Source organism: Ruditapes philippinarum, unplaced genomic scaffold (genome assembly GCF_026571515.1).
Source record: "Ruditapes philippinarum isolate M1 unplaced genomic scaffold, ASM2657151v2 ctg12660_1_1_1_1, whole genome shotgun sequence".
Taxonomy (NCBI): Eukaryota; Metazoa; Mollusca; class Bivalvia; order Venerida; family Veneridae; genus Ruditapes; species Ruditapes philippinarum.
Window position 1 is genome coordinate 14,296 of NW_026856842.1, and position 13,748 is coordinate 28,043.

General features: G+C 31.2%; 1 protein-coding gene across 1 annotated transcript; it reads right to left on the reverse strand.

The window, feature by feature from the left end:
* Positions 1–2,330: 2,330 nt before the first annotated feature.
* On the reverse strand, positions 2,331–7,355 carry LOC132747896 (uncharacterized). Its single transcript, XM_060737425.1, has 2 exons — positions 7,045–7,355; positions 2,331–3,685 (listed from the first exon to the last, which is right to left on the reverse strand). Exon 2 carries the CDS (start codon positions 3,673–3,675, stop codon positions 2,794–2,796), a length of 882 nt encoding a protein of 293 aa, XP_060593408.1. The 5' UTR covers positions 3,676–3,685; positions 7,045–7,355; the 3' UTR covers positions 2,331–2,793.
* Positions 7,356–13,748: the final 6,393 nt, after the last annotated feature.

Genomic DNA, 13,748 nt, shown 5'->3' on the forward strand with positions numbered 1-13,748 from the left:
TCATTTCCTTACGAATTGTAATACCGAATAATGTGATGATTTAATAATTAAATGTTTTCTAATTAAAAAACTATGTTATTCTGTTATTCTCAAATAGAACTATAAAATTTCATTAAAAACATTAAGAGTAGCTATATTTTTAAGTGTCCTTTAACGAGAAGAAGAGGGAAATAATCCAGGATCTGAATATCAAACTACAAAAGAAAAACAACAACAACTACTACAAAAATATTTTAAATGTTTGAAATCATTCCAATTAATAAATTACAAAAGTTTCTTTGAATTTTTCATTCACCTATTGTTTTGTAAATGATACACAGGAATATTAACCATTCATCTGTTCGGTAATAGCCACGTTGCGCAATGTTATTCAGACAATATGTCGACGTTTCCGATTGTGTATGAGAAAATTTATACATTAAATTAACTTTCACAAACAAATGCATTAAGAAACCACCGAATCTGTAATTTGCGTCTGTGAAAGGAATGCTCATAAAATATTCAAAGATATGAATGTGAAATTTACATTTCTTGTTTACTAGATATTTTAGTTTTTTGTTCAACAAAAAAATGTTTTTAACAAACAAAAATATGCATCTGTATGTATTTCAAACTTGATCACAATCGTTCGTCAATAGTGTTCCGAAGATAATTCATAGAATAGTTAAAATATCGCATTTAAACCTGTTTTCCTACAAGAGCTTTATCAAATCATTTACGGGTGAATTAATAATTCAGACCACACATTGTTCCAACTTAAAGTGATAAACAATACGAATTGATCTTGCTTTTAATATTATGGCTTGAAAGCTATTTAACAAAGAAAAGAACTTAATGTTACAAGCTCAGTTTGATTGAGCCTTTCCATAAACGGTGTTTAACACTTGCAGGAGCAAATGATGAATAGAGATACTCGTCTGTCATTTTTATTTTAAAACGCATCGATTTTGATTGATGATAACCAAAATTAGAGATGAAATTCAATAAATTGTTCGCATTTTTAGTTATGTTCGTCACATGTACTTACATAATCCAGTATGTTATGAGCAACCAAGAAGTTTTTTTTTATTTCTGCTAATCATTACGTTTCCAACAAAAAAGTTATGACAATGTTTCGAAGCGACCATGTAAAAAAAGGAGCAAGACGTTTTTTATTCTTTTTTATCATATGATTTATATGCGGTCAACAATATTTTTGTTAGGTAGGTGAACATCCAATTTTACTCTTCGTCATAGATGTGTTATGTAGATATCTTTTGTGATGGGGGACATTTTATAGAGAGTCAAAAAATACAAATAATCAGCCGATTATTCAAATCATTATTGAGCTACAGGCATTTTCGTGTTTATGCACATAATACAAATAAATTTGTCAAGGTCAAAGAATGTCTTTTACTTGCTTGTAGAGAGACGGTCACTTACCCACGACATATTTGTTTGATCAAAAATTGATTTGCCATTGACAATGGTATTGAGTCAGACCAGATTATATGTCCATGCTGTCTGAGTAAGCTGCTCAAGTTTTGTAATCTGATAGTGGAATTAATAAACTTTGAAAACATTGCTCGAATTTCAAACAAGGTCAGATGAATTATACCGTATAATAATTTATGTAATTTCTAATAGTAGGCTATTCCTTTATTCTTAAGTATGACAATGACAAGAAGGGAGATCTGAGCGTATATGTAAGTTATGTAAAGTTTCGTTAGAAACAGAATACCATTTCGTAATGATATGTACGGCTTATGAACACTTAAGATCAAAATACTTACCAAGCAAATATTTTGTTAATCCAAATATTCATAAATTTAATATCTTAATGAGATGTCAGGCTGAAGATATTATACATAATTTGGCAAAGTTTGTGTTCCATGCCTCTGAAGAAAGAAAAGGATAATAAAGTGTAAGAACATAAATATGATAATGCACACACACTTTATTTTACAAACACAATCTTGTTTGAATAGCTGAAAATAATGATCACTTTACAAGCTATTGTAATTGAAGAAATTGTGAAAACTTCTGAAGGATTGAAATGACTATAAAAGCTACTCTCCTGCTCGAAACTGGTCTAAACCATCAAACTGTTATTACAGACATACAACAAAAAACATAACATTGTGATGTTAAAGTGTTCGCGTTATTCGTGTTTTACTTCTTTTCCGCATTGTGCCTTTTCTTTATTAGGGTAAACTTTTGATAGTTCAACGGAGAAAAAAAAACTTGAATAGGCATCTTCATTCGGTGTTTCGATATGAATTATCAAAGATCAAAATCAAACGTAATAACGCTTGGGCTAAAACCGCCGTAAAATGACTGTATGGGTCAGTAGTCATTATATAAAGTACATACCCTCTGTTCTTATTTGAGTGTTATGTTGAAAAAAAAAATTAACCACATAGAGGGTTTTAATATTCATTTATTTTAGTTTTATTTTGGAAATGACTAAGCATGTCATTTAATATTGATCCAATTCATTAAAACATTTCACAAAGTATCATTATACTTCATATCGCTTGATCAGAGCTTAAACGAACTATTTTGAATTGAAATGAATATTTGTCATTGAAGCGGCGGGCACATTCAAATAATGAAGATAACAAAACTGTAAATAGTGGGATAGAAATATGAAAAGAACAAAACAATTACATGATGAAATAAAATAAAAAATAAAACACAAAATATTCAATAAGAATTTTTGAACAATGTTTCTTCTAGAAAACCTATAAGATTGCTACACTGTTTTAATTTTTAGATATTTTAAAGGAAATTGTTAAAATATGACAGTCAGAGTCACAATTGACTAGTTCTTTTATTAAATATTTCTAGAATAACTTTAAATATATTTCTTTTAAGATAAGCACTGTATTTCCTTGCACAAGAATGCAGTACCTTCTTCGGTTCCTGTAAAGTGTAGAATGTACTTAACCTTCTGTAGTGATGCAATAACGCTTCTTCTGGCTTAAAAGTGTATTCACCACCATTTTGAATCTCCCATGCATAATGGACACCCATTACAATTAATTCGCTAGTTTTGCCTATGTACTTGGATCTCACATGACGTCGTAGAATTATATTGTCTCGTACGTTGTACGAATCAATTGTCATTCTATGTTTACATAATTGTTGTTTAGAGCAGCTAAAAAACGAGCTTCGAACAATGTACACGCTATATAGCGGAAGATCATCCATCATATCGGACCACGTGAAGTGCTCCGGTTTTTGTGGAATGATAAACTCATCTAAGTCGGTGGATGATAGATATATACTTTTGCCCTTGTTTCTATAAAGGCAGTCATTAAGTGCAGCAAGCTGTCCATAATAATGCACATCATCCTCTAAATATTTTGGAATATTCCAAGTTATTAATTGTACAATTTCTTTGCGCTTGTAATATTCTAGGACACTTGATACATTTTGCGAAATACTGTTTATATAAAATATAAATCTTTCTACTCCAAGAAGCCAATTAAGTTCAATCCATTCTATTAGTTGTGTCGTATCATTGAACATTGAATGTAACGGTGAAACACACATACTAAACTTGAGCTTAGGAAAATGTTGAGTAGTTTTTACCACTGTAACTTCATGAGGAAGATGTAGCAATGATTTCTCGTAATATAACGAAACTGTATCCGGAGCATCTCTCCCCGTCATATTGCATAGAATGAACATTGCGGTGTACCTGGGATAAATAAAGCACAGCGTGATATACATATTTTTTATATCATAACTGCCGTGCCATGCCAGGTTTTGGGAAATTCAATCTAAAATTTTGCGCTTTAAAAAAGAAACTTTATATATTTTTTTAAATTGATTAAGATATTTAAATATTAATCTGAATCGTCTTTCTATCATTACCATTAATTTACTTTTATTGTTTTGGTAAAAATGCATGAATGTTTTTGCCATGGCAAATTGAAATTTGACCATACCAAATTGTTATCTTACCATGAGAAAATACTATATCATTTAACCTTGACAACTGTTGTTTTGTTAATTTGTCATGGCAAACTTTAAAAAAAAAATGACAGGAATCGTAATGATTTTTTAACATGCTTATAAGTGTCCAATTTGTTTTTAAATTTCTATTGTCTATGCCAGTCCTTTGCAAAACTTTGTAACGGCAATATATCATACATATGATTATCATCAATATTATTAGGATCATCATCATTGCCGATGTGATCGTTATTTTCTTCATCATCACCATCATCATCATCATCATCACTTGTCTCTAACTGATGATTCAGAATTCACGTTGGAGTAATAGTTAATAACTGGTGCAGAAGTTTGTTATACGTGTTATCTAAAGAAGAATATCAGTTTGGTTAACTGACCATAATGTGTTTAAATCGATGTAAAATAACATGTAAAACACAAACAAACAAACAAACAAACAAACAACGAACAATCATCCTCACACAATTGTCATCACCATCCAAATCGGTATTTAACAATCATAGCAATCATAACCAGTTCCTTTCTATGATAGTATAAATCCTAATGTCAAAAAGACGATATTATCTTCTACACCACCATCATTAGCCTCATCAACATATTTTTTATATTCTTTAAAATCATAATCGTCATCAACACTATTGCAATAATCGTTATCATCATCAACTTTATTATAATAATCATCAACATCAACAGTTTTCCCACAATCATCATCACAACATCATTATCTCAATTTACATCAAATACATCAACACCGTTACCATTACTGTACACGTTCCATTTCGTCATCATCTTTTACTTAAATAGGGACATAAAATTTCTTTATCGTCCGATTAGATATAACCCATAATTGTTACAAGTATTATTATTTTACATTATTTCCTGGTCGAGTGTTCGTCTGCCGTTATCATTCTTACGTGATCAGTTACGGTAGAGTATTCAGTTAGCTGCTGAGGGAGCGTTGTTTTTGTTATATTATATAATATAATATACTCATTTTATTTGCTTCTTATGCGCATGTACCAGTTAATCTACTAAGAGCACAGAACTAACTATTGCTATGAATAGTAATGTAGTATAAAAAGTATCCTTGTTTGGCATAAAGCTGGTCTGTTTTTTCCCTAAAAATGATCCCTAATGTCAGAATGAATAGGCATAATATTTCATATTCATATAGTCGTCTTCCATGTTAATTATAGAATAAAGTATTTTGATTACGGAAAAAAAATAACACACGTACCAAGTCGTCTGTAAACTACAAGTTGATATGCATACAGTTTTCTAGGTCTTTAAATAATATTGTGAACACATTAAAAGTGTAATGGTGAGTGTACGATAAAACCTCAAAATAACTTTATAATTTTTAATCATTGTTCCTAATATTCTTCTTCAGATTTAAAATAAAAACCACACGTGTCTCACGTAAAGTACTATTAAGGCAATTTTTATATCATATATCAATGATTTTCAACTATTTGTGAATGACCATTACAAAAGACAATTTTTCGTAAGGGCGTCGCTTCAAGGCGACAAAGAAAGCGACCGCTGTGTCAGTCCTTCTTACGATAATAAGAATAGATTTTCGACACGAACAACAAAAATCTGTTACTTATGTCTAAGTCGAATTTGACATAAAGTCCTTCCACAGTCTTAATGATATAGAAAATGAGCTAATAAAAGCGAATAAAACTAATACATTCCAATTGCCGCCTAATGCCGGATATTAAGCCGCCTATAAAATAAGTACAAGTTATAAACACTTTATTAATGTGAATCTGTTTAACCTCTTAACAAGGAATCCAACAATCTTTTTCAATTACTCACATGATGATATTGTGATTTGTTTTTTTGTTTTTTTCTGCTGTTGTGACTATTGTACCAACTTGCCTTATTCCATTATTACATTTATTGGTTTGTTAACTCTATTGCTGATTAGTTAATCGTAAACAAATATGCACTATTGTGTTTAAAAAATGTTTTTTTTTTTATTATAAATAAGTAAACAACAAGAACTGATTAGAATTATCTTTGTATTTGTAACAATATTTAGACATTACGAACATATCTTTGCTATTCGTAAAATATCACAGTTTGTCCCGTTTATCACTTAATGTACTTCGCACCAATATTTCGAACTAGAATGTCTTGATGATTGATTTTATAACCTTTTATAAATGATAATTAAACATGACTCCTTTTTATGATAAAAATATAGATGAAAGCTGCGGACAACAAGTGTCTGTTCCGCTGCCAAAAACGATCAGATGGACTATATAATAAAGAGGCATGTAACTGTTATCAAAATAATTCAAAAGTTTGATCGAATCATTTTCTTTCATTTGCGACCAATCAAATGACGAAGAACATAAGAATGATTATATATCAAACCAAGCATTGACTATATGTTTACAGATTGTTTTAACTGAATCATCGGTGAATAAGTAACTGATGATAATCATTTTCTATAGAAAATTACCTATGGCAAATTAAGTCGCCGTGGCAAATGCAAACTTTGTTCATATTTAAGAAAAAAGAACGATAGAAAAACGAAACACATCAACTTTTAAACCTTTCAAATTATGTCAGAATTTTAGACAGATTTTCTGTTAAAGCGCCTAAAATTTGGGTTGAATTTGCCAACAACTGGTATGTCAAAAAGAAACCGGCAGTCATTATTGGGCATATAATTAGGTAACAAATATAGCAATTGGTATGCATACTTATTAGGTACACGTATAAGTCTAGTCAATAACATTCATTGATAAATAGTTTCAGCTTCACAAATAGCCTTACTTTCTTTACCCCAGAGATGTGTCGTTCATTTACTAGGTGTCTCATATTTGTTAATGATGTTATTTCATGAAAAATATATTTGTTTAGCTGTTTCAAAAATATTTCTTTTCACATAGATCTCATTAATATAATTTTCCATGACTTCGCTCCTCCTAAGTAAATTTGTGCAGCCTTATTAAAGGCTCGCTTAAATAGTAAAGACAAAAATGAATAAAGCTGCTCCTGTTACAAAATAATTGTATGAAATTATTTAAAAAAAAAACTTTAAAAGTTTTTGCTTTTTTTTTTTACCTCTTCCTGTGATGTTCGGGTATACGTTTAATTTTTCCATCGGTGAACAGAAATGCATTAGTATGTTTATAATGAAGGATACACCGCACATTGGAGTTGTTTCTCAGTCTTGTTATACCAATCACTCGCAAAATGTATGGCCTAAAAGGGTTGAAAAAAATAAATATCTAGAGAGAAGTTATTGCACGGAAGCATTAATAACAGCAAAATTACATTAAAGTTGCATGCATACTCGGTTTGATGGAGTCCGTACATGAGGGATACTGTAAACACTCACAAGACCTGCACCGCCGGTTTAAGTTATACTTAATTTAAAACACTTAAAACAGCGGAAATCAATATTGATCCCGGAGAACCTGAAAATAATATAACAAAACCGAAGTGAAGTACGGGAAACTATTGATTGATTTTTGTGTGTGTATATATCATATTACGATACATTAAAATTAATTTATCACAGATATATATATCACATTGTTTGTAACACCATTATTAATTGAAAAATGATAACTTTACATTCATAATTAAATCAAAGATCGTGTTGACTTCAAGACAATATTTACAACACAGGATAACCCATGAAAGTTCATTATTAAATAAAGAACTTACTTCCAATGGGGTCCTTTGATGGAAACATATATATTTTCTTGAGAACTGACTTTCAAGTCCATTCTTAAAGATGATATACTGGACTGATGTTATATTTCTAAGATCAAATAATATTAATTTCTATTGCACATTATGTTAATTACATATATCACATATAACAGGAATAATACTATGAATATGACTAGTTATCACACCAATGAAAGATATCTATTTATATATATCACAAAACCTATCCCAAGATACATTTATATAAAACATACTATATTGATTAAAACAATTTTCTTTAAAATTAATAAAAAATAAAATAAGCTTGTTCAAATTGTTTCATGTTTTCGTTTAGTTGTGCTTTCACTTTCTTTTAAAAGTTATAAAAGTTACTTTCCTTTTTAATTTGAAATGGGAGCATGTTCAAATCCCTTATACCTTGGTAAAAATGTACTTTTGTGAAACTTTTAACATGGGGTATATGAAAGTTCCCTACACTGTTTCTACTATTATAACAATGAACATCAGACTTTAAAGAAAAGGTATCATACATATAAGATGGACATTTTTATTAAATATTTTATGTTCATGATTGAGTCTTCATTGTATGACTCTATTTTCTATATAAAGCCACCCAATACTACTAAAATCAATAACTTTCAATGATTTTCTAGAGGAATAACCATGAATATAACGAACAACTTTGTTTTGTGCTACTTGAAGTTTATGTTTAAGTTGTTTAGTAAGGCCAATTTACCAAAATGAGCTGGCATAGTCAAAGTGACACTGTATTAAAGAGTTACATAAAAGTTTTCTTAGCTCCATATTCAAACTTTTGCCTTTGTCCATACAAAAGTTTTAATTGACAGTTTACTTTGTGTACCATATTATCAACAATATAAGTGGCTGAGAGATCATTATCCAAGATTGAACCGAGATACTTGACTGATGGCTGAGATTGTATGGTGTGATTATTACAGTGTATTTTAAACTGCCCAAGTTTAGACAATTTCCTCTTAGAACTAAAAACAATACACTCTGTTTTACCAAGATGTAATGATAGCTTATTATCAACAAGCTATTAACTATAATTTTCTAGTTCCTTACCCAAAACATTACAAATTACATCTGAATCTTTATGTGAATAAAAATTTCACTATCATCTGCATAAAGAATAAGCTTACATTGTTTTGCAAATACTAATACTCATATCATTGACATTACATAGAAACAATAGAGGACCTATTGTACTTCCCTGAGGAACACCACATGATATATTAATAGCTTCAGACATAGTATTATTTACATGTACAATTTGACAACGACCAGTTAAATAAGATTGAAAGCATTCTACTGACTCCACACCCATATTTTGTAACTTTCTACACAAGATGTCATGTTCCATAGTGCCAAACGCCTTTTGGTATCTAACATAATCACACCGATGAGCAGTCGTTTGGAAGTTTAACTTTTTACATGGTCAGTGAGATGGATAAGGCAAGAGTCAGTAGAATAATTACATCTAAAACCAATCTGTAATTCATATAAAAGTCCCTGCTTAACTAAAAAGATTCTAACTGATTATATACAGTTCTTTCTAAGATTTTTGAAACAATAGATAAAATACTGACAGGTCTATAGTTGGATACATTAGATCTGTTATTCCTTTTGAATAATGGTTTGACTTTAGCACATTTCAATTCACTTGGAACTGATTAAGATGTAATTGAATTATTTACTAAAGAGATAATATGTATCTTTAAAAGATGGTGCAGCATCTTTAAAAAAATTTGCTGGAATTTCATCTAATCCTGTGCTTTACGAACAATTTAATTTAAAAAGCTCTTTATATATATATAAATAAATTTGTGAGACATGATAACAGAGAACAAACTCTAAATATGCGAATGTTGAGCTTGTTTCAATGTGTAGTGCAGTTTGTGACTGTATATAAAGCTGTTCTGAAACCATCATTTTTGTGATGGTGGATGAGCAGTGGCTATGCTTTCATGACTGTTCTGCTAGGCGCTGTGCGTAATTGGACTGGCAATATCGATGTGGTGGTATGTGTGTATATCTTCTCTCATTTCTATAACAATTTATCTGCACACTTGTATCTCTTGAAAGGACCTAAATACAGAATTCCTTCTGAGATTGATTTTAATGCTTGTCATGTGGTCAGATTGCTGAATCTATAGAGGACTTTTCGGTCAAAATGGTGTCGCCGTGAAAATGCGGATAGTATAATGCTCTAGTTACATGGAAACGTAACATCTTTAAAATTAATGATTCACGTATTAATTTTTATCGTGGAAATAAACATCTTTTGCCACCTAAACCAAGACTTACTTTAAGACATCTGAAAAAAAATATTCTAGCTTTTTCATTCAAAATTTTGTTTTGGTGCCAGCGGACAAGGCGGCTAATAATATTATAATTGTTTGACGAATCCATTACATTAACGTTTTGCATAAGGAACTAAATAGCACTAAATGCGTATTCTAAAACCGTCTGCCTCCGAAAAAAGACATTGTAAAACAATCATATTAACTAATATTTCCAATCTTAAAGTCCAAATTAATGAAAAAGAACTCAAACTTCCTATTATGTATTGGATTCCTAAATTAAATAAAAAACCTTACAAAGCCAGATTTATTGCTAACTCTACATCTTGCACTGCAAGTAAACTTTTCTATTTTATTGAACGTCTTGTTTGACTGCCATTAAAACACATGTAATTAGATATTGTGATAAAGTCTATGAAAACACAGGCAAAACATCTCTTTTTGGTCAAATTAAAAAATTCTGGTGAAATCTTGGATAAATTCAAAATTAATAACTTTCAAGCTTCAAGTGTCAGTACATACGATTTTTCTACACTTTATAGCAACTTTGGCCACATAAATTAATCAATGATAACCCCTTATTTCCCTAATTCAGAAAACTTTGCACGGGAAAAAGTTACCTTTCTAGCAATGTAATTCTAACAAAGCTTTATTTACTACGGTATTGTTAAACATTATACTAATGTGGACCTGTGACGAAGTTTGTAGAGCACTCTCTTTTCGTTTAGACAACATTTATGTCAGGTTTGGTAATACCCTATTTAAACAGATCATAGGAATTCCTATGGGTACTAATTGTGGCACCCTGGTCGCCGATTTGTTTTTGTAACTGCTATGAAAGAGACTTAATATTGAGTCTCTCTGAAGAGAAACAACAATATGTTATAAGTCGCATTTAATAATACTTCCAGATACCTTGATGATATTTTTAATTTAGATAATCCTTATTTTGATCAATGGTGTCTGACATTTATCCGCATGAACTACAACTTAATAAAACGAACTCTTGAAATTTTAGTACATCATTTTTGGATCTTCATATTACTATCAATAACAATTCTATTCACAACGAAAAATTTATGATAAAAGAGATGACTTTGACTTTTTTATAGTTAATTATCCACATTTGGATGGAGACGTACCCCATGCAACATCCTACGGGGTTTATGTTTCTTCAGTTAATTAGATTCGCTAGAGCTTGTAACAACGTAAAGGATTTCAACGAGCGGAATATTTTTATTACCAGCAAGCTTCTAAAAACAGGGCTACCGCTATCATAAATTACGGAAATATTTTTACTAAATTTTACAATCGTAACTTTGATTTAATTTCTAAAATTCAATAGTGATTTAAAACTCTTCTGCGACAAGGGATTAGCCAGCCTGGTTTTTATGGCGATGTGGTTTACAAACTTCGTAAGATTTTGGGTATGGTAATTGTTTTCTGCTGTTTTTACTAAAATCATTAAACGTTTTATTAAAAGAGGTTATGACCCTACTATTTTAAGACATACTGCATGTTTAGTGTTCAACCCTTTTACAGTTGGACACTACGCTTTCCTCTTTTGATTGCATCTGACGGACCAAGTGGGAGACTCTATGATGGATAGTTCGTAAAGCCCTTTGGGACTGAATTGTCTTAATGTTTGTCTTCTGCCTTGCTTCGTCGGGCCCTTGTAGGTGATTTTCTTGTTGCTCTGTCTTCCTTTAGGACATTGAGTACTATTGTTATGGTCATTGGGTTTACATTTATATGTTTCTACATGATCATTTTAGTGTTTTACTTATTTAACCTTTTGTAACCATGACAACTGTTAGAATTTCACTTGGCGGGGTTTCATTTTATTTACACTGCCTCGTTTATAGGAACATGGTGGGGCTAAGAGCGAGGTTTTGTGCACCATTAACCGGTTTAAACTCCCCAGCAGTCATTATTATGCTGCTGACCGTTCAAAGGCGGCGCCCCACTGTGTTCCTCAGATGTATGTCTATGTTGTTTCATACTGTTTTGGTGACACTTTGGCTTGTGTCCCTTGTTGTTTTCTCGTCTACGGTAAGTATTTTCCCCTTTGCCTCTAGTTTTTATTTCTTTGATTAACCCCCTCCCCCCTTCCCCCGGTCTCCTGTCCCCTTCCCCTTTGTGGGCCTATTATTATTTTCTTTGAATTCCTAATCAGTTACAAATTATTTATCATTTAATGATTAACGTGTCGTTGCCCTGTCCTTTTTATGTTTGGGGTCCACCTGGGCTCCTTGCCATTGGTTCTTGTTGCTGGGTCATATGGGGGTTTGGTTCATTGAACGCCGCCTTTCCTTGTTGATCTTGTTTTTCATATTTTAAGTGATCCCACGCAGGGGAAAGTATAACTGTATTGAATTTAATTATCTCCCTTTATATATACTTTATCTGTCTAAATTCATTGTATCCTACGGATCTACCTGATCTTACGGGATCCAATTGACTTTCGGAAATAGAAATATAGTTCTCTGGTCCCAATCAGTGAAGAAGACAATAAAAATGTCATCGTTGATTTGTGAGACATGATAACAGAGAACAAACTCTATAAATGCGAATGTTGAGCTTGTTTCAATGTGTAGTGCAGTTTGTGACTGTATATAAAGCTGTTCTGAAACCATCATTTTTGTGATGGTGGATGAGCAGTGGCTATGCTTTCATGACTGTTCTGCTAGGCGCTGTGCCGTAATTGGACTGGCAATATCGATGTGGTGGTATGTGTGTATATATTCTCTCATTTCTATAACAATTTATCTGCACACTTGTATCTTAAGTGATCCCACGCAGGGGAAAGTATAACTTTATTGAATTTAATTATCTCCCTTTATATATACTTTATCTGTCTAAATTCATTGTATCCTACGGATCTACCTGATCTTACGGCATCCAGTTGACTTTCGGAAATAGATATATAGTTCTCTGGACCCAATCAGTGAAGAAGACAATAAAATGTCATCGTTGATTTGTGAGACATGATAACAGAGAACAAACTCTATATATGCGAATGTTGAGCTTGTTTCAATGTGTAGTGCAGTTTGTGACTGTATATAAAGCTGTCTGAAAACCATCATTTTTGTGATGGTGGATGAGCAGTGGCTATGCTTTCATGACTGTTCAGCTAGGCGCTGTGCCGTAATTGGACTGGCAATATCGATGTGGTGGTATGTGTGTATATATTCTCTCCATTTCTATATACATATATATATATATATATATAATATATATATATATATATATATGTATTCTTCACTCACAGTATGTTATTAAAATTTATTTCCATCTTTATTTCTGTTCTTATAGAATTTTTTTTAAAAAGTCAAAAAAAGGTTGAATGGATTTTGCAATTTGTCCACCAAAACAGAAGCAACAGTAGTAAAAAACTGATTAAAATGACAAGCAATATTTGTTGGTTCAAAACAATTTTCATCATCTATGTTACGTTTAATATTTGATGAAGATTTGGTTTTTGTTAGTGTAATCAAGGTCTTTTAATTGAGACCACAATTTCTTTGGTTTATATTTATGTTCTTGTAATTGATGTGAGGTGTACCCAGACTTAGCGTTTTTATCTGTCTCTGTATTAAGTTTCTATAAAGACAGTATTTATTATACATATCTTTCTGATTATGTTTTTTTCTAAATTCATGTAAAAAAGAATCACTCATATATATTACTTCTAATATGTTAGAGTCTAACAAGGTTCACTCCTTTGTTTAAGTCTTACTTTCTTTTACAGGAGCCACTACATAA